Below are 22,732 nucleotides of genomic sequence, written 5' to 3'. Positions count from 1 at the left end.
ATAGCCTCCTGTTTTTCCATTCTCAACTGACTTAAAAAAATCCTTTGGCTGATTCCTTTGAATACCCAAAAACAGTCTTGCAGGCCCTGGTATTGTCCAGATTGGACTATGGGAAAGTTCTGTATCTGGGCGCCGATAAATCAGTGATCATTCAGAACTCAGCCACCCATCTTCTCTTTAGGCTGCCCAGATATGTTTCTATCTCTCCTTTGCTCCACAAACTACATTGGCTTAAAGTCTATAAGCACATTAAATTCAAGGCCTTGGGCTATATGTTTCGAGCTAGACAAGGCCTCGCCCTTTCATGTATTCATGGTCTGGTGTCACGCTATATGCGCATCCGACCGTTGAGACCAGCCAACTTCGCCCTGTGTACCATACCCAGGTTTTGCTTGGCTCGCATGAAGGGCCGATCCTTTTCATACTTGGGCACAAAACTCTGGAACTCCCTTCCTATAGCTGCCACTCTCTGCTTAGGTTCTGTAGGAACCCAAAGACTCTGCTCTTCAAATGCCCTGACTGAGCTTTGTGGCTTCTGCTTTCGGGTTTATGCTCCCTTGCTCTCTGTCTGCTTTAGCACTGGGAGACCCTTTCAGGTACTGCATGCTCTACAAGTTTCTTTTAATAATAATAATAATAATAATAATAATAATAATATTAATAATAGTAATCTTTTAGCTGTCTCGTCTGCCACAGGCCACACTTGCCTCCCTCCTTGAACTTCCAGAGGGTGCGTGTATCACCAGAAGGCCTGGCAGTTGACGGGGTCTTTAGCTCATTATCTTCACCTACTGGCCTGAGTCCAATGTTATTTATTTAAAAAAACAAGAAAAACACAAATCATAGCTGTCTTTGGATATGGGGAAAGAATGTGCCTTGCTTCATCCTACTGTTGCTCCAATAGCCTCTTGTTAATGTATTCTTGTCCTTAGCCTCAAGCAGCTTGATTGGATTTTACTGGGGCAGTTTAGGATTGATAAAATTATATGGTAGGTGATTAAATGTACTGACTTTGTTATTCCCACCCCAAAAAATTACATCTACAGCACAAACACATCTGGGGAGTAATGGAGCACTGTTCAAAGCAGCAAAGGAACACTGAAACTACGTTGGGACAGGAAAGCCTGCGTTTACAGAGTTTATGCAATAGAAAGAGGAAAGGGGAGGTTTCTGCTGCTGCATCAGTGGCCAGAGGATTAGTTAGGGTCTTTTCAATGTGATTTATACATCCTTACAGTGACTGTGAATTGTGAAAACAGAGTAGAGTTAATTGCTTAAAACATAGGTTCATCATACTTGTTGCAGTGTTTGGACATTTGTGTTGAACATGGAAATAAGCAAAAGATTACAGGTCCATCTGATTTTTAACGACAGGGCTAACCATTGGTATCAGTGTATATATCATTACAGTTCATAATTCTCCACACACTACTAGTTGGAGTGTAATGCTGAAAACAACATACTCAATTGGTATTTAATAGTTTACGTTGAGTTGGCTTAATGTTAACTATAATTGCACTTACTTGAGCCTTCCAGTCGGTCCACACTCTTCCAGCTGGGCAATGAAGGTGGTCTGATCTCCTTTTGACTTCTCATATGCCCTTTCTGTTGCCGCCGCATCCTCTCTGGTAATGTAGCCTTTATATCCAGGTCTTTGCTTGGAGTGTCATCACTAGTTAGTGACAGTGCAGACTGGGACCTCTGTGTGAATAAAGCACAAGGGCTTTAACTATTTGGACCTCTTGAGATTAAGATGAAAGATATGTGTTGCAAATAGCCCTTTAGCAGGGTCACGGGCATACATTTTGCCTTCCTTCTTCTACTTTTTGCTGAATTCATTTTTGTTGACTTTAGGACTTTCTGCACTTTACCACTGCTGACCAGTGCTAAAATGCTTGTGCTTTCCCCCTAAAACATAGTATAATTGGTTTACACCTGCTTGGCATATTTAATTTACTAGTAAGACCCTTGTAGGGTGGTATACCATATACCCAGGGCCTGTAAATTAAATGCTACCAGTGGGCCACCCACTTAAAAATCACCTTAAATTATGTCCCAGGCCTGCTATTGCAGCCTGAATGCAGTGTCACACTGCCATATCAACTTGGCATCTAAACCCCCTTGCCATGCTTTAAACGTCCCTTCTATTACATGTCACCCATAAGGTAGGCCCTGGGTAGCCCATTAAGCAGGGTGCTGTGTAAGTAAAAGGCGATGACATGTACTTTTACATTTTCCATGTACTGGTAGTGAAAAACTCCCAAATTCGTTTTTAACTACTGAGAAGCCTACCCCTCACTTTGGATAACATTGGGGATTCTTTATTACATTTAATAAGCTGTAATTACTACTTGAGAGCAAGTACATCTGTCATGTTTAGTACCAATGGACTTGTAATGATAATGTAAAGATAATTATGCCTGTAGCCTGTCTCTGATTTATGTCTGTGGAGGGTAACAGCTAGGATGTGTGCATTCACCCTCGACAGCCACACACAATAGGAGCTTAGCTGTGACTTGATGGGTCATCCTGGGAGGGTGGAAGGGAGGAACTATGCGCAGCCTCATACTTCACCTCAATTGACTGTGTCCTATCCCTACACAAAGGGCTGCACATTCTCCTGCAGCAAGTCTGGAGCCAGGGCTGGAACAGAGGACCTGTGTGCACTTCACAAACGCTTCTTTAAAGTCACCCCACTTCAAAGGCACCATTGGGTATAAGAACTGGACATCAGACCCCACCCCTGCAGTACACTTCAGCATCTGAGGATACTCTGCACTGAAGAAGGGTTGGTGTGCTACTGAAGGACTGCCATTCTGCTAGACTGCTGCTCTGTCTGGAAGGACTGCTTTCTTGCTGTGCTGAACTGCTGCCTTCTGCCCTTCTAGTCTGGATGAGAAGCACTGCATCGGCATCACTTGAACCCCCAGAACCCAGAGTGCCTCCAAGGGCTAGTTGTCTAGCCTCCTGATCTGAAGTCTAAAAGACTTCCAACTAACCTGCTTCTGCACCTGGACTATGGCATCTGTGAGTCTACCCTGCCAAGTAGTGCCACCCTAATCCTGAACCCTTGGAAATGGGTCTAAGGTGCTTGCTTAATAGAAACAACACATAATGATCGCTGCAGAGACAGAACCGGCACATACCCGTCATTTTGTGGCCAGCACTGACACATCTTGGACACTGCGTGGCTTGGAACAGCGCGCCGCTCCTATTGCGAGGACCAGAACCAAATCATCACTGTTTATGTGTGTCTCAGAGACTCCACTCTGCCTACTAAACCACCATTGTGTGACACTCTCCAAGTAAAGTCCTCGCATCCCCGTCGACGACGGCATCAACATCAAAGCTGAAACTCTGCATCAGAGCAGATGTATTGCCGCTGTTGCAAGGCCAGGACCAGTGCATGGCCATTAAATGCATGGATCGACATCAGTTCATTGCCACCTTTGCACTCCGCAGTCTTTCCATTGACAGGATCTTTGATGTTGATGCAGCCCGGCCTAAGGTACTTTTCTTCGGAGGGCCCAATCTGGTCTTTGTAGCTGGCCTGCGCTGCATCCCAGTCGGCCTGAACGTTTGACTTTGAACTGGTGCAGCGCGACCATATATCTTTTGTTGGTGTTTCATGCTTTTGGCGCTATTTCCACTTATTTCTTCTAAAATCAATATCTCCGGTTCTACCTATTTGATTTTTGTCATTTTGATGTCAAATAATTTAATAAAATATTGTCTATTTTTATAAACTGGTGTGGGATCTCTTTATGTGGTGTTTTCACTGTTTTAAGTATTACATAAAAACTTTACACATTGCCTTCAAGCTAAGCCTGACTTCTCAGTGCCAAGCTATAAGGGGGTGGGATACAGGTTAATTTGGGGATTTCTGTTCTTACCCTGACTAGGATTGTGGTTGCTGACTGAATTCCCTAGTCAACAACCACCCAATTACTAACAATGTGTATATCCGTATGTCATGACAGCGAGACCTCATTCAGTAAACTGTATTAGCTCAAGAAGTAGCCAATGTCACCCCTGCCAGGATAGCATAGTTACTTATTGAAAAGTACATATAAATACATGTCTTAGATAAAGCAATGTAGTGCTGGTTCATTCAACTGACACATATTTGCACTTGCTTGTTTTGCTCTAGATACAGTTATTTTAAGGGTGTGACCATGAGTTCAGTGATTAAGAAATCCTTTATGATGTTTGCAAGATGGCAAGTGTTAACATGTTTCCAAAGTCTTTCTCTGAAAGTCCAAGGGTGCCCGACTTATGCCCAAAGCGGGCCTTTGAACTGTAAAATTGAATTAATATGCAAATTTATGATGCAGTAGAAAATGAAAGTGTAATTGGAGTGGGAGGTCATGTGGAAATGTGGGTGAGAGGAGTATGGCAATAAAGAGGGCCAAAACAATACTTTCAATTTGCAAAACTTTCGAAGAATGATAATGTTGGGATCGCTGCAGAGTTTCTAGGGCATGGGTTGGCAATGCGATAGAAGATGTTGCAATGAGTTTTTGATGGTGTAAAAGAGCAATGATAGTTTTTAGTGTCTTGCTTTCTGGCTGTGAGCCTGATGTGTTTCTTGTTGCTAAATAGGGCTTTGTGGAAGGTGGCATGAGTCCGTTTCAATGCTGTGAAAGTTTGCTTAAACAAGGGTAGGCAAGGGACAATCTTAAATAGGTAGCATTGATACTTTATTTTGGAGAAACCTGTGGACTACCAGTTGAGATTGGGTATTCAAGTAAAAATGGCCCAAGTTGAAAGAGAAATTGCTCTCCAAAATGTAAATTAGGTTCACAGATACATGCACTTATGAAAGTATAATCCTATACTTGATTGAAACAATCAGGGATGGGGGGATTTTTCCCTTGTGAGTAGGATTTGCTCACTCAGAAATTATGCCCGTTTGATGAATTTCTATGTGAACTAATGAGCATTAAGGGACAGGCCTGTGGGTTATCTAAGCCAGGTCCATATGTACACGCTGGTGTGAATCCAAAAACACAGAAGTTGTGGGTAAATCTTTGCTAGTGGTGCAAATTTAGAGTGTCGCAGGTGTTGAGGGTGCTCTATACAGGATCTGCCTTCCACCTAAACTTGGGAACTATCCAGAGTTCTCTCCATTATATATATATATATATATATATATGCCACTGCACTCGTCCAGCATGACCCAGCACTCCCCAATGTCCCGGGGCACCGCCAATCCAAAAGAACGAAAGCTGACACAGTCTTAAGGTGAAGAAATATTTATTCAGTTCCGTTGCATCGCCACCAGCATAACGTTTCGGCCTACTCAGAGGCCTTGGTCACATGACGCTATGGGTGGGACAGACTATTTTTAAAGTGCTAGTGCATGGTTACAAAGACACATCATTGGTTGAACACAAGTACATGGTAATAGACATAAAAGACATGTAACAGAATACGTTAAAAAAGCCAATGGATGTGCACTGTCAATAATGATAAAAAGAATTTACATATGTATAAAGGCAAAATAGATTTTAAATACATAAAATCCATCCAACGTGCAATATTAACTCCGCATATCATAAAGGGGTTTATTACGATGAATGTCGTCGCTAGCGGAATGTAGTAAACTGTAGGAGTCAAAACAATGTTCAATTCCCTAACATAATTTATATATTACCAGCATCCCACATCGGCACATCCCCGATTTAATATACAATATAACCCCAGTGGGTTAATGAAAACATGTCATATCCGATTATTATGTCTACCAAGCCAACTATATTACTGCTTGAATGCTTACATTGACAGGTATAATAACCAAAGTGTCAACCATAGTGTGTCAACCAAGAGCAAATAAAACAAAGGGTGTTGTGAACAGTGATGACAAAAATAAATGGTAACATTAAAACCTCTCCCTAGATGGATGATGGGAGTTTGTTCAAGTGGTCATAATAACTCTTACATCATTACAGGAAAGTTACGGCAGTATTATATACATATCAAAAAGTATAGGGATATCAGAATCGAAAAAAAGGCATATGAGTTGTAACACTGATGTTGACTTCAATGAGAGCAAAGTAGTGGCTATGCTATGCCGCCTGGGAAGGATTAAACCACAAAGTTTACTGGGATTTACAGATGAGTGTGGAAATCCACACTGGTATTTAAGCCTGATGGTGTCTTGGCATCAAGGTCAAGGATGTATTTGGTTTCAAGAGCCCTAAAGATAGCTTCACGGTTACCCCCTCTGCGAAGAGGTGGAACTGAGTCAATCGCGAAATATTTCAGTAAATGACTCTGTTTACCGTGATGGTCCTTGAAATGACGTGCCACCGGGTAGGTGGGGTCCTCAGTGTTGATGGCCCTGATGTGCTGGAGTATCCTCTTGTGCACCTGCAACTTGGTACTACCCACGTATCGCAGGGCACAGGGACACTCCAGCACATACACTGTGAACTCCGTTTTGCACGTTAGTTGCTTGGTGATAGGCCGGGGAACACCAGAGAAAGGGGTTAGGTACTCAGTCATATTAATGCCGTGCCTGCAAGCCTTGCAGGCCGAGCATTTTTTAAAACCTTTAATGGCTTTATACCAAGGCGTTAATGTCACAACCTCGGGACTGGACTTAACTAATGCTTCGCTAAGGGAATAGGCTCTTCTACAGGAGATATCCGGTCTAGCTGGCATAAGATGACCAATCACTGGATCAGAGTTGATAAGATTCCAGTTTTTGGAAATGATTTTCTTTAATGCCCGAAATTGACGGTTAAAAGTCAATACTAATCTCACCGGTTGATCAGCATTATCTGCTTCTTTATTGATTGATCTCCTGAGTTGTATATATATATATATATATATATCCACAGGAATCCGGCACCACAGCTGCAACATTGACGAAATAGCAGACCCAGGATGTAGTGCAAATGTTATAGTTTATTAGATAAACTCCTGCACCTCCGCCATGACGCGTTTCTGCCTCCCACGAGGCCTTGATCACATTACGCAAAACAGAGTTATATGGGGTCCCCAGGGCCAATAAATTAGAAAAAGAAGGGGGGCTACACAGCCTCCCTTCTTTAAAAAAATCAAATTTAAAAAAACAGGATCGGCCGGAGGCCACGCCCCCCTACCAGCATCACTCTGCAAACGTGCCCCCTGGCGCATTTGCAGAGGAGCAACACATTCCCCTTGAATACTGGGGTTCCATGGGGGCCAACTAGCCCACCAGGACCCTCCAGTATGTGCCAGGGGCCTGCGTTGCAGAGGGGTGTTCTGAGGACACGCCCCTTTTTACGCCTCTCTGCAATGCAGCTCCCTGGCGCTTAGTGGAGGTACCTGGTGGGCTCGTTGGCTCCCAGGGGACCGCAGCATTCAAGGGGACTTAATCCCCCAACTGAAAAAAAGCACCACGGGGCGCGTTTGCACAGTGGTGAAGGTAGGGGGCGGGGGCTAAGGTGATATGTGTGCAAACACGCCCTGTGGGGCGTTTTAAGTTGGGGAATTATTTCCTCTTCAATGCTGAGGGTCCCTGGGGACCAACTAGCCCACCAGGTACATTCAGTATGCGCCAGGGAGCTGCGTTGCAGAGTGGTGTTCTGAAGCGGCACCCCTTTTTACACCTCTCTGCAACGCAGCTCTGTGGCGCTTACTGGAGGTAGCGGTGGGCTTGTTGCACCCCAGGGACCCTCAGTATTCAAGAGGAGTTAATCCCCCAACTTAAAATGTGTCACAGGCGCGTTTGCACAGTGGTGAAAGTAGGGGGTGGGGCCCAAGGTGATATGTGTGCAAACACGCCCTGTGGCCCGGTTTAAGTTGGGGAATTAATTCCTTGTCAATACTGAGAGTCCCTGGGGGCCAACTAGCCCACCAGCTACCTCCAGAAAGCGCCACGGAGCTGCGTTGCAGTGTTGTAAAAAGGGGCGTGGCCTCTGAACACCTCTCTGCAACGCAGCCTCCTGGCTCATACTGGAGGTACCTGGTGGGCTAGTTGGCCCCCAGGGGACCTCAGGATTCAAGGGCACTTAATCACGCAACGTAAAACATGCCACAGGGCGTGTTTGCACACATGTCACCTCAGGCCCCACCCCCTTCCTTTACCATTGTACAAATATTCCTCTAAAATCAGCTGAACTACGAATTCTGATTTACTCACCTGTTATCAGGAGAGAACACAGTGCGGCATCTTTTAGCCCAGCACTGACCCTGAAAAATAATTCTAACCATACTTACCAGTAACTTGTATTTCCTTCCATAGGAATCCATTGTCTGGTTTTCAGCAGAAAAGTTTCTAAGTGTCTATTTTCAAAAACTAAAAATATTCTTTAAAAATTGCCTGTATGACTTAAACGCATTCTTTCAACTGTTTACATGAGATGCAGCAGTGCTGGATCCAGGATCCACCACTGAGTAAGAAAAGGTAACAATAACACTACTTACTTGCTAAGTGAATTTCCTTCCATAGGTTAACATTGATGGTTTCACTTGGAAATTCTTCGAAGTGTGGAGTTTTGAAACTTTGAAATATTCCTATAAAATCAGCAGAAGTACGAATTCCGATTTACTCACCTGTTATCAGGAGAGATCTCAGTGCTGCATCTTTGAGCCCAGTACTAATCATGAAATGTAATTCTAACCATACTTACCAGTAACTTGAATTTTCTTCCATAGGCTAACATTGACTGGTTTCACTTGGAAATTCTTCTAAGTGTGGAGTTTTGGAACTTTAAAATATTCACCTAAAATCATCCGAACAACGAATTCCGATTTACTCACCTGTTATCAGGCGAGAACCCAGTGCTGCATCATTTAGCTCAACACTGACCCTGAAAACCATACTTACCAGTAACTTGTATTTCCTTCCATAGAAATTCATTGTCTGGTTTTCACCAGAAAAGTTTCTAAGTGTCTATTTTCACAAACTAAAAATATTCCTAAACAATTGCATGTATGACTTAAACACATTCTTTCAACTGTTTACAGGAGATGCACCAGTGCTTGATCCAGGATCCACCACTGAGTAAGTAAAAGTGACGATAGCACTACTTACCTGCTAAAGGAATTTCCCGCCATAGGATAACATTGGTGATTCTATGTGAAACATTTTTAAGTGACAACTTTTAAAATACAATAATATTCCTTAAAAATCACTACTGTAACTAAAACGCTTTTACTCAAATGTTTACAGGAGATGTCCAAGGACTGAATCTAGGATCCAGTCCTGTAGTTAGAAAAGTAATCCATACATAAAGTAACTAATTGCATTTAACTAGAAATTCACATTGTCAATGTTGCACTGTGTTTGAAATTGTGTTGCCCATTGCAACAACTGTAACTACTGTACTTAAAAGTAGATTGCCTATCTGCAAAGTATTTAAACTAAAGTATTTCATTCTGAGAAAAAATATTTTGTAATGTAATGTATAATGTAATTTAAAAAATAAAATATCTAAATAAATTAGTTGAAGAATATAGTAAATCAGTTTCAAAAAAATAAATATAACAATGCATACATTTAATGATTGTCATTTACAAAACATTTGAAATCCACTGAAAAAAACATAGGTTTCAGGCCTGATATAGTTAGGAATTAGCATTTAAAAACCTTTGAAATTCACTGAAAAAACCATAGGTTTCAGGCCTGATATAGTTCGGAATTAGCATTTAAAAAACCTTAGAAATTTATTGAAAAAAAAATAGGTTTTAGGGGTGTTAGAGTTAGCTGGACATTTCACTAGTACAAACCCATTGAAATTCTTCTGATATAGTTAGTTGTACTCTCTATATCTTGCGCGCCCGCAATCCACTGCTGATGATGTCACATATTACATCATTCATGACATGGTCGAATATTTCATCATTCATTACATGGTCGTGCCTTGCTGTTGTACATACATCTTCTTGTTAAAACTGAACATACTGTGCATCAAGACATATTGGAGCATTTCCAGCATCATTTCAGCGTGCTCCAGCAGTTCAACAGGTTTATCTCTTAAAAAGTAATACAGTTAGCCCATCATTGTGATTTATAGATGTATATAACGATACTACATCAAGGGTGACCATTATAATATTCGGACTTCCAAGGGATTCCATCAATTTGTTTTAAAAAATTCAGTCTAATCTTTTAGATATGATGGTAGACTTGTCACATATGACTGTAGATATAAATTCAGGTACTATGAGGTATTCTCAAGGAATGACCCTATTGACCTGATTTATTTGTTACTATCCACTGCATGTAATTACCACGTCAGTTCCTCTTCCCTTATTATGATCAAGGCTATGGCCAAAACGCATCAGTGACAACATACTTTGTGAATAAATCTACATCCCAGTGTCTGTGATATACTTGACGACTGGTTGCTGGACTGCATTATTATGGGCACCCGGAGATGTGGACTGCTGCACAATAATCCCTTGGACTCAGGCTTCTATGGTGGATATATATATATATATATATATATATATATACATATATTTGTAAGCTCTAGAACGAATAAAAACGTACCTGTGCCTGATTCCTGGGATTTGCGTCTTCTCTGTTTGCCTGTTGGGAAGTGCAGTGACGGCTTGTTCTTATATATATATATATATATATATATATATATATATATATCCCACAGTACACAGTACTCCCTCGGTCAGGAAGAATTATCAAGGACACCTCGAATGGGTTTTGCAGGTCATTTATTCACACAACAGAGTGCACAGCAACGCGTTTCGACTTTCGTCTTGGTCACGCTAAGAAGCATAACAGTTTGCACATTCTTATACACGTATCATGCTAAACATGAAAAAGGGACTTAACCTGGGGAGAGGGGTTGGCCTAACGGCTAAGGCGCTCGACCTCGGACCTGGGGATCTGGGTTCGAGTCTCGGTAACGACGCCAAAAACCCCCTGTGATTCTGGGCAAATCACTTAATCTCCCCGTGCCTAAAATAAAAGTGTGTCCTCATGTAACGTAACTGGTGCTATGTAAAGCGCTCTGATAACTGATTCGGTTCGGTTCCAGTTCGCGCTATATAAAACTCTGCAAAAAAAAAAAAAAAAAAACACCGTGATACATAACAATGAAAAATAAAATAAACGGTGAGTAGCGGTGCCGCCATTTTAACCTAGTCAATAACGCTGATACGTTCAGGTCTAAAGCTAACACGTGCTTTCTAATACATCTTCAAATTCATCTTATTTAAAAGATCAAATATCAAACATGACGCAATGCGTGTTATCGTACCATTTACAATGCAAGTTTGATTCAAAGACACTCCGCCCAAGTGGGCTGATATATCCACAATGAATCATATGTCCCCAAACGAAGACCATCCTTTGCATTAGGGTGCAAAGTAAACATATATGTTCTCAGTATATACATGATAGCACCTCATGAAACAGGGTATAATCGAGCCCAAGTGGGCTACCGGGTAAAAACGTGTTTTCCGCCCCAGTGGGCACAATGCATCACGGTATAACATGATATATATTTACAAATAGTCTTGTTTCTGGTAAGATCCAAAGGCAACAGCCGCCCACACCAAAAATGTGCCACAACCTAAAATAAAACAAAATAATAAAATCAGCTAATTGTATCACCTGATACACTGATGAATATTAAAATTTAAACGACAGCAGATATATATACATACATATACATGTAAACTGCACCACAAGCGCCTATACATAAATCAGTTTCTCATCTCATATATATATATATATATATATATATATATATCACGCTCCTTGTTGCATCAGAAAACGGGGCACATTATCAGACGGGTGCCGCTCGCGGTGATGCGCCGCGTCAATATTCTCGCTGGGTTTCTTGCAATCCAGGAAAGAAATACGCAGCACTCACGGGGTTGGTTGCAGTAGCAGCGGTTTATTACACAGACGCGTTTCGGTGGGTTACCTTCGCAGTGTGTATTTACAACAAACGCGCCACCAAACGTCATTTATTAGAGGAACATTCAATGAAATGAAAAGAGGACTGGCGCCCCTGTGTAGATCAAAACACGTGCCATCTTAGAATGGTCAAAATTCCGACCAACAAAGCATGCCCACATTTGTAAACATTATGTACAAACAAAGCTTTATACAAGTCATTCTGAATAAAATATAATTGCAAAAAGGCTATGTAAATGGAATGTATCCAATGTTACATGATCTCGCCATGGATCGGCTTAGGCAACCTACAATGCCGGTTGCTGGCACATTCCCACATTTCATGAATAACGCCGTGTATCGGCAAAAAATTTGACATTCTTCCAAATAAATGACCATAAAAAGAAAAGAAACAGAAGATACATAAATATATACCTTAAGAACCCTACACAGTAATAAGCAGTTTTTGTTGACAACAGCAATTCATTAACCTAAATGGACAGTGAATTCTTCTCCTGAATTAAGTCCATTTGGGGATTTAGTTTGCAGGTCTATGATATAACGAGACTCTAGTGTCCTAAGTCTCAAGACTCTATCACCTCCTCTGACATTGGTCGGTATACAATCGATACTAAAGTATTGTAACAGGTCCCTGTTACCCCCATGTTTAATGGCAAAGTGGCGTGCTACTGGGTAATTCAGATCTTTTTTGCCAATGGCCCGTATATGTTCTAACACTCTGATTTTAACACTGTGAATCGGGCTCCCTATGTAGCGAAGGCCACAGGGGCATATCAAACAATAAACAGCATGAGTGGTAAGGCAGGTCATGAACTTTGTGATCCTTTTGTCAAATGATAACCCTTTGATCCGATAGGAGAGAACCCTTCTGCTGAAGGCACAAGCCTTGCACCTTCTTCAAGGATAGAATCCTCTCATTTCGCTCAAAGTTCCTTGTCTAGGAGAAGGATTTTCCAGATGGCTATGTACGAGGCTATCTTTCAGAGAGCTGGCTTTCTGAAAACTTGACCAAATCACAGCAAGATGCCATCAAAAGTCTAGAGAAAGACGAATCTCTGCTTTTTAAACCATCCGATAAAGGAGGTAATATTGTGATTATGTCCCATGAACAATACACAGATGAAGCTTATCGACAGCTAAGAAACAGTGAATGCTATGAAAACGAGCGAAAACCGCCAAAGGCTCCGGAAGGAGAGAAGACTGTAGACCCCCTTGACCTGGAAGATCACACGAAGTGCCAGAAGACGGACCGGGACACGACTGTATCGGAGGAGACAGCGGGTCCTGTAGACTGCCTGAGGTACGTGTGTGCAAGTAAAAGGTCGCTTAAGGGGTGAGAGGTGTGCTTTTAAACGAGGGAGCAATTAGAGCAAGGGAAAAAACCTTAACGCCCACAATCCCGAAGTTAACTAAATTACCGAATTTGAGAAATTGTTGGTGTCTCCCTTAAAAATGTCATCGGACACAGTAAAGGAAAGGGAAAGTGCTGCACTCTTGATGTTTGACGAAAAGAAAACAGCACCAGCCAAGGAGATTAGTGCAACCGGCAAAACGAATGAATCAAACAACACATTGAAAGACAAATTCAAACTATTGGAGAAAAAGAGTCGCGCTGAGCAGAGTAAATGGTGGGAGGCTAGGTCGCTGAAAATGTATTTGGATGTGGACAGGGTCCCTCGTGGACTCCGTATCCTCCTAGCACCTAGCTATGAAAAGCCGAAACCTACACTGTTGCGCGAATGGGCTGACTGCAACTTGGAGTCTTCGAAGAGACTTATGCACATTTTGGTAAGACATGTTGAATCAGATAGAGCTGAACTTCTGGAAGAAATGAATAAAATCAATGAGGAAATAGATTCATTAAAAGAGGAGGAGGAGGCCAACAAACTTAGGAAAGAAATGTGCTCGAGGTTAAAGAAAGAGGAGGAAGTCATTAAGAAGAGAAAAACATACAAATTCTTCCGTGATAAAACCGATTTTGAAACCGGGCAAATATTTACTTTCTCCAGAAAGTATGAAGCAATAAGAAAATCCAGGCAAGCCAACAAACATAGTAAAACCAACAACAGTAAGGCCGGCCAATGAGGAAATTGCCTCAACCAACTCTGAAAACAGCTCTGACCCGGACAGTGACAAAGAAAGGGCAGAGTGCGCAAGAGCGGCAGGCCCAAAGAACACGTTGGATGAAGAGCTGGAGATTTTTTGCGAGGACAGAAGGCAAACGCTGCGGCCTCGGACCAAACAACAGAGTTACACCGCTCAAAGAACCGAAAGCGAAGAGAGCGGAGGAAGGCCAGCAAACGTAGGAGGAACTCCAAAAAGAGGGGAGGATGGGGCAAGAACAAATAAGCCCCATTGACTTGGACAAGACTGTGGTAAACCTTGCTAATATAGAGTTGAGTCACAGGGAGAAAGAAATATTGAGCTTGGGCCTGTCGTTTTGCCCAAAGAGGGATTTTAATTATGTGAACACCAGACTGGATGTCTTTAAAAGTACAAGAAAATTGAAATTGAAAAAATACTTTGTCTTAAACAAACACGAGGACAAACAAACAATATCATCAAGTGGCATCGCTTTTGGAGATACAGCTTGCTCCCAAATAACTGCCGATCTAATGGAGGAGCTAGATGAAATGTGGCAATCAAGTTCGCCCAATGAAAGTGGTCTGGTGCCAACACAACCCATAGCAGGAACCCCGGGGCCTACCGCTCATCTGGAAGGGCTCAAGAAACCCCCTACCAAGTTCAAAGCCAAGTCAACTTTCAACCCAGTCATGCTCAAAGACTCTATAGATCTTTTCCACGATCAAATAACTAAACAGCTGAAGGATCTAAATATCAAAATTCACAGAGGCAAACACAAGTACGATAAACAGATGGCAGAATATAGAGCCCTAACGGTTAAGCTGCAAAAGGACCGCAATCTAATAATCCGTGCCTCTGACAAAGGAGGAAACATCGTGCTGATGCACAGAGAGATGTATTTGAAAGAAGCCTTTCTGCAACTTAACGACAGGACCTGTTACACTAGATTTACAGGAGCAGAACTAAAGGCTGTGTACATGGACTGTTACAAAAAATTGTCCAAATGGAAAACCAAGAGCCTGATTACTAAATCCGAACACAAGTTCCTTAAAAATGACCACCCAATTGTGCCTACAATGTACTTTTTGCCCAAGCTGCACAAGGACCCTTTAAATCCCCCAGGGCGTCCAATCATTTCAGCTAGGAATAGTTGCTTTGAACACATGTCACAATATGTGGATTTTTTTCTGCAGGAGGAAGCGAAGAGATTGCCGTCATACATAAGCGATACCAGTGACTTTCTGAATAAAATCAAAAACATTGAATGGAAGCAGGACTATTTATTAATAGCACTGGATGTGTGTTCATTATACACAAGTATCATACACTCAGACAGCCTCAATGCCATGGACTTCTACCTGCAGAGAGCACAACCAAACATGACTGAGCATAACAAAATGTTGGTGGATATGGTGAAGTTTTGTCTTAACAGCAATGTTTTTATGTTCAACAATATGATGTACAGGCAGTTACAGGGTGTTGCCATGGGGGCCAGCTTCTCCCCTAGCTACGCGTGCTTGCACATGGGCTATTGGGAAGAGCTGGTCCTCATGGTGGAACACACAGAGACAATGCAAAACAGGGTGGTAACTTGGTTACGCTTTATTGATGACCTGTTTGTTATTTGGAGGGGGGATGTGACATCAGCGGAATTATTTATAACAGACATCAATAGAAATAATTTGAACCTCCAATTTACTGCCACTATAAGTCAAACATCTATTACATTCCTAGACACAGAAGTCTTTGTAGAACAAGACAAACTAGAGACAAGACTACACCGCAAATCCACTGCTGGGAACTCTACCCTGCATGCCAGAAGTTCACATTTTAAACATCTAGTGAATAGCATCCCATATGGGGAGATGCTAAGGCTCAAAAGGATTCACAGCAGGGAGAGTTACCTGAGGGACGCCCAAAGGGAGAGCAAGAATAGATTCTTACAAAGGGGCTATTCTAGTAAAATCATAGATGCAGCTATCCAAAAAACTGAACATAAAGACAGATCCGAACTGCTGTCAAGGGATTTTAAGTTGCCACTCGATGGGGAGGTTGTAGTTACCAGGCCACCTGAATTCAGAATAATTGTGCAGTACAGCGCACAATATAAGCAAATACAGTCCATCATCAGCAAGAATTGGCCATTAGTCCTCAGTGACCCAGTGATAGGGAATGATCTTCCCAAGAGACCGTCTATCACATATAGCAGAGGGCAGTCTATGAGGGACGAGCTGGTGAAAACCAGCCCTGAGGTATTGGAGTCGACGGCCTGGTATCAAACACATACAGGCTTCTTTAATTGCAAGGTATGCAAGGCTTGCCAACAAGCAGTCAATAAATCTTGCTAACGCTCTCCATTCGACAGGAGGGAACACAAAATAGACAAGGTGTTAACATGTAAAACGGAATTTGCCGTATATGTCCTGATTTGCCCATGTGATCTGCTCTATGTCGGGAGTACCAAACATCCCGTACATAAAAGAATTCTTCAACATTTAAGAGCTATTGGCAATCAGGACAACACCTACCCTGTCACGAGACATTTTAAAGCAAAGCACGACTCCAAGAGCAGTAAACTTAGGTATTACGTAATAGACTGCGTACCAGCAAGCAGACGGGGCGGCAATAGAGAGGATAAACTACGCCGCCTTGAAACTCATTATATACTTGCGCTGAATACTAAGCACCCGTCAGGTCTCAACATTACAGAAGATCTCTATACATGCTTGTAATGCGTTCACTTGAGGTACACATGACACTTTAATACATGGTCTATGTTACTTGCAATATGAAATTAGCATGTTTTATGGATTTTAGACTTACATCTCTAAATTGGTTTTCTTATTCTGTTCCGCTATACCATCTTTTAGCAATAATATCTATTGTGATGGTTTTTAGATATACTAAACTTTTAAATCAATTTTAGCCTTTATATACCATTTTAAGGTTTTAATTATTGGCGTAATGATAAATTGATTTGTTAAATGTATATTTGTATATTTATTTACCTATTTATTGCTGATGATGGTTAGAAAATTACAGATAAAGATTTAACTCTACTTATGAACCTCTGAAATCTATGGAGTGACATGCGTTGTTTTGCACATTGAACAGTGGCCTGACTAGGTAATTGAGGTATCTTACTGATATCACCCAGACTCCCCATCCAAGTGACTCCTAACTGAGACTGTTGTTCTTGCCATTTTTGCACTATATCTCCGCCCCTTGGGGACTCTAACTTTCAGGGGACATTACAAACGTATGGGGCTCCATACCGTTCCACCTAGAAACTCACCAGGGAAGTAAATACCATGCTGCTATAATTAATATTGGATATAAATTACCCAATACAAACATCAGGATCTTTGTTGCACATACACTTAATAATAATAAATTCATGAATTTTAATTTCACGTTTAATGTTATTTCTCACCTTCACAAGATCTAGGCAATGTATATATCTTTTTACTGATGTACAGGAATCTACTTATTCATTGGCCGACATTTTTATTCATTGTATAAACCATGCCAAAAGCACAATGAATTGAAAAGGAGAAAAAAATACTGTATTGTAGTTTGCACATGAAGATTTCTTCCATGTCTATGCAAGTTGTAGGCCAAGTTTCGTAACGTCATCAGTATATTTAAACCAATGCCGCAATCTTATCTGTGTCATGTGATCAAGCGCTCTGTGTAGCGCGAAACGCGTCATGATGGCTGGGAGCACCAACTTCGAATAAACCACTTTGCACTGAATTTGGGTCCGTGTCCGTGTATTCAAGAAGAGTGAAGCCTGCCTTGTTGCCGGATTATCCTTTGAATATATATATATATATATATATATGTATATATATGTATATCCAATCCCGCTTCCTCCAAAGAAACGGCCCTGACACAGCTAGGGTTGTGACGCACCAAAGCTTTAATTTCCATCACAAACCACACAGATACAGCATGTTACCATCAGTCCCGCACCTGGCAAACGCGTTTCGGCGAATGCCTTCTTCCGTGCCAGGGCTGTGCTCAACTGTCAATAAACTGGGAATTTGCGGGGTTTGTTTAAATATTTTACGGAGGGTTCTCATTGGAGCAGCGATATCAGCACAGAAAGAGAACATGGAATATATATATGCTTGCACCCATCTGACATGGACCTCACTCAGAGGAATAATGGAACTTTTTAATTGAACTTAAAAACTCGAACCTATTCCTGCATGCAAACTACATGCCCCACAACACCCCGTGTAATCAACTAAACACGTGACATAGGAGGCGGGGTTGAAGTGAAATAAATACGAGTAATCACTGATGCAGGTTGTAAGTTCGTGTGTTCACGCCCAAGATGAAGGGGCCAGGAGCCCCGAAACGCGTCGGCGAAAGATAATATAAAGCCAGTAAGAAGGATGCAAGTAGCACGCTAGCCTGGAAGGCGGGAGGTGACGTGTGCCTTCTCATTGCTTAGGGCATTTGGTATGACATTAAATGCACGGCGGCCCGGCCGTGGAGAAGGGCACCACCGGCAGCTGAAGGAAACGCCCCCCATCGACTGCGCGGAGCTAAAGTCTGGAACTGATCCGAACTGTTTACAGCGTCACATCCCTAGGTGCACAATGTGCTTGCACCCATCTGACATGGACCTCACTCAGAGGAATAATGGAACTTTTTAATTGAACTTAAAAACTCGAACCTATTCCTGCATGCAAACTACATGCCCCACAACACCCCGTGTAATCAACTAAACACGTGACATAGGAGGCGGGGTTGAAGTGAAATAAATACGAGTAATCACTGATGCAGGTTGTAAGTTCGTGTGTTCACGCCCAAGATGAAGGGGCCAGGAGCCCCGAAACGCGTCGGCGAAAGATAATATAAAGCCAGTAAGAAGGATGCAAGTAGCACGCTAGCCTGGAAGGCGGGAGGTGACGTGTGCCTTCTCATTGCTTAGGGCATTTGGTATGACATATATATATATATATATATATATATATATATATATAAACTACCCCTTCTGTTACCTCCAGTTAGTCCCTCACAGCGGGATTGCTGAGAGCTGGTCACAAGCCATGCCCCCTTTCTCCACCACTCTGCCGCCACCCCTCCAGGCACACTACTGATTCGGGGGGGATAAATGAAGACTTCTTTACTCCTGAGGGACCATGAGGGCCAAAAAGCCCTTCTGGCACCTCCTGTAAGTCCTACACAGTGGGAGTGCTTGTGGGATGCCCCCCTTTCTCAACACTCTGCAAACGCAACTAGTACTTAACAATAGAAATTCTCACCGTGTGGGAATATGCCGAACCGCCACTAGCTGCTGCAAAGAACTAAGCCAGTATTTCCATGGGATGTGACTACACATCGATGCCAACATTTACTTACCTGTGGTATCCATGATTGCGGTGGTGAAAAAGAGGCGGGACGATGGATCGATGAATGGGCACCCCCTAACATCTTGGCTCCAGGTGGATTGAGTGAAGCTGCAGACCCCGCCCACTTGGGTCTGTACCTACGAGCTTGTATCTGCAGCGAGAACTCGGAGCACCAAGCTCGGCAAAACCTCCTCTCCATGCTGGATAGAGTGCCCCCACCAATCGTATGGGAGGCGCTCTACTTAAATCAAGTGGACAATGAGCATTACAACAAAGAAGGCATCTGAAGAAAGCAATTTCGCTGAAACGCGTCATGCCGCTCACCTCCATTTTTGATTAATAAAGGTGCTACATTCCCTGTGATCCGGTGTGGGTCAGTTCTTTTCCGACGAGAAGAATCTGGTAGCAGATATTAGGGTGCGGCCACGAGCACCTATGAGCCCCCATCCCTGAAGTTGTTCGGCATATTAGTGGCAATTCGATGTGGACTTTCTAACTGTGTGGGAATATGCCGAACCGCCACTAGCTGCTGCAAAGAACTAAGCCAGTATTTCCATGGGATGTGACTACACATCAATGCCAACATTTACTTACCTGTGGTATCCGTGATTGCGGTGGTGATAAAGAGGCGGGACGATGGATCGATGAATGGGCACCCCCTAACATCTTGGCTCCAGGCAGATTGAGTGAAGCTGCAGACCCCGCCCACTAGGGTCTGTACCTACGAGCTTGTGTCTGCAGCGAGAACTCGGAGCACCGCTTTCGGCAAAACCTCCTCTCCGTGCTGGATAGAGTGCGCCCACCAATCGTACGGGAGGCGCTCTACTTAAATCAAGTGGACAATGAGCATTACAACAAAGAAGGCATCTGAAGAAAGCAATTTCGCTGAAACGTGTCATGCCGCTCAACTCCATTTTTGATTAATAAAGGTGCTACATTCCCTGTGATCCGGAGTGGCTCAGTTCCGGCGAGAAGAATCTGGTAGCATATATATATATACATATATATCCAATCCCGCTTCCTCCAAAGAAACGGCGCTGACACAGCTAGGGTCGTGACGCAGCAAAGCTTTAATTTCCATCACAAAGCACACAGATACAGCGTGTTACCATCAGTCCCGCACCTGGCAAACGCGTTTCGGCGAATGCCTTCTTCCGTGCCAGTGCTGTGCTCAACTGTCAATAAACTGGGAATTTGCGGGGTTTGTTTAAATATTTCACGGAGGGTTCTCATTGGAGCAGCGATATCAGCACAGAAAGAGGACATGGAATATATATATATATATATATATATATATAAACTACCCCTTCTGTTACCTCCAGTTAGTCCCTCACAGCGGGATTGCTGAGAGGTGGTCACAAGCCATGCCCCCTTTCTCCACCACTCTGCCACCACCCCTCCAGGCACACTACTGATTGGGGGATGAAGACTTCTTTACTCCTGAGGGATCATGAGGGCCAAAAAGCCCTTCTGGTACCTCCTGTAAGTTCTACACGGTGGGAGAGCTTGTGGGAGGCCCCCCTTTCTCAACACTCTGCAAACGCAACTAGTACTTAACAATTGAAATTCACTGAAAAAACAAATAATACAGGGAAGTCATAGTTAGGCTCAGATTTCACTCACACACAACCAGTGAAATTCAGCAGTTTTAGTTACCTGACCTAACTATAACTTAAGCCCTGCAATGCACTGCTTATGACCTCACATATTACATCACCCATGACATGGTCAGTGACATCACTGATGACATTTCAAATGACATCACTGATAACATCATTCACAGAGCAAACACAAGGAGATGATGGAAGGAGCACTGAAAATGTTCAGACACTCACCCCCAGTCACAGATCAGGGTTAAATCCATCAGCGTTCTTTAGCTCACTTTGCCACCCCAGTTCAGACCCAGATATATGCAAATCAGTCTTGACCATGTGCCTCATGAGAACAGTTCAGCCCGAACTGCCAAGCCTGGTCTTCCCTGGACAGGAAATAAGCATCCTGGGACCGGTTTCAGGGTAACACCGCTTATCAGCCAGGCTAGCTTGAATTCAGTGGTAAAGTGAGCAAGAGACCCACATCTGGGCATACCCTGCCAACTTGGGAATGGGTGGTTTCCAATACAAAATCTATGCTTGACAGAATGCACACACCTTACACTATGGTGCAAAGGTGTGTGCATTGGCTTATGGCAGCCTAAAGTATAGCAGGGCAGTAATAGAAGAAAACAGCACCTTATGTTAGTAGATGCCCCTGAATGTTTGCTCAGTATTTCAGTTTCAGAGGCATCAGTAATCTTACAATTTTGACTGAAGGGAAAAATGCACATTCATACGGTTATCTTTATCGTTAGCATTTTTTCTAGTTGTTTTTCATTTCACTTTTGTTAATACCAAATTGGGTCGAGGGTCAGATGATGTCACATCCTGTTATGTCACCAGGGTCAAAGGGCATGTGATATCATTTCCGCAACCCCAGGCATTTTGGTGAATCGACGTCCAGGGTTCGGAGTCAATACTGAAATATCAGAATATAATGGCAGGGCTAGATGCAGACATCTCAGGAGTCAAAACATAATCAACACTGCCAGCAGGTGTGCTTGTGAGAGCAAGAGGGAATTCTGTCTCCCCATACTGCTGCTGGCTAACATGGCATGCAACGCTGTTGTTTGAGAAACGCCATAGCTTACTCTTTTTTTAAAACATGAAATCAACTGACATTTTTATACAAGAACTCCATTGCAGTTCGTGGACTCCTGAAAGTGCGTGCACTACAATGGAACTGTTTTATAGAGGAATAACAGTGATTATCCATCTACCCAAATACTGTACTCTGGTTAATCAACCTGTGGGCGGAGCCTAAGACGCTCTCTCTGGAAGGCTCCTGAAAGCTGTTTTTCTGTTGATTCACATAAGGTAACCAACAGCAAGCACAATCACGCCAGACCTAAAAAGCAGAAAAGATCAAGAGGAGAAGCAGGCATAGTCGAGATGTAAAAAAGTTGTAAGCAGGGATGATAGGTTCCAAAATGAAGATTTTGCCTGGCTCAATAATTACAAAGATATGCTCTTCGCTATTTTATACCTCCAAGGAATATTCGTTTAAGAATTGCGTGTAACTATTTTTGATAAACAAAGAGGAGCTGATAATACAGCTTTCTTTCATCAGCAAGTAGCAATGCTTTAAATCAGAATGCTGGGCAAATGTAGACCACGTGACGAACCCACGGATCAATTCGAAGGATAAAACAGCAAGCACATGAAATCAAATATTTATGCAATAAACCGAAAACGTCTGCAAATGGTACACAGTACAATATCGTGCAGGGATTTCAATGTCCATTGCATTTTAAAGCTATGCATAACAACTATTTGCTACAGCAGGGTTTCAAAGATAAGACTGTGTA

At 42.6% G+C, this 22,732-nt stretch overlaps 1 protein-coding gene across 1 annotated transcript in view; it reads right to left on the bottom strand.

The window, feature by feature from the left end:
- Positions 1–22,732, bottom strand: part of MYRIP (myosin VIIA and Rab interacting protein) — a 1,796,584-nt gene that overhangs the window by 409,451 nt on the left and 1,364,401 nt on the right. The window contains exon 9 of the mRNA XM_078663521.1: positions 1,524–1,701. Within this exon, the coding sequence (XP_078519647.1) occupies positions 1,524–1,701 (178 nt within the window). The remainder of the gene's footprint in view (positions 1–1,523; positions 1,702–22,732) is intronic.

Source organism: Lissotriton helveticus, chromosome 10 (genome assembly GCF_964261635.1).
Source record: "Lissotriton helveticus chromosome 10, aLisHel1.1, whole genome shotgun sequence".
Lineage (NCBI taxonomy): Eukaryota > Metazoa > Chordata > Amphibia > Caudata > Salamandridae > Lissotriton > Lissotriton helveticus.
The sequence above is the reverse complement of the archived record's forward strand: the minus strand, read 5'-3'. Positions and strand labels throughout refer to the sequence as shown.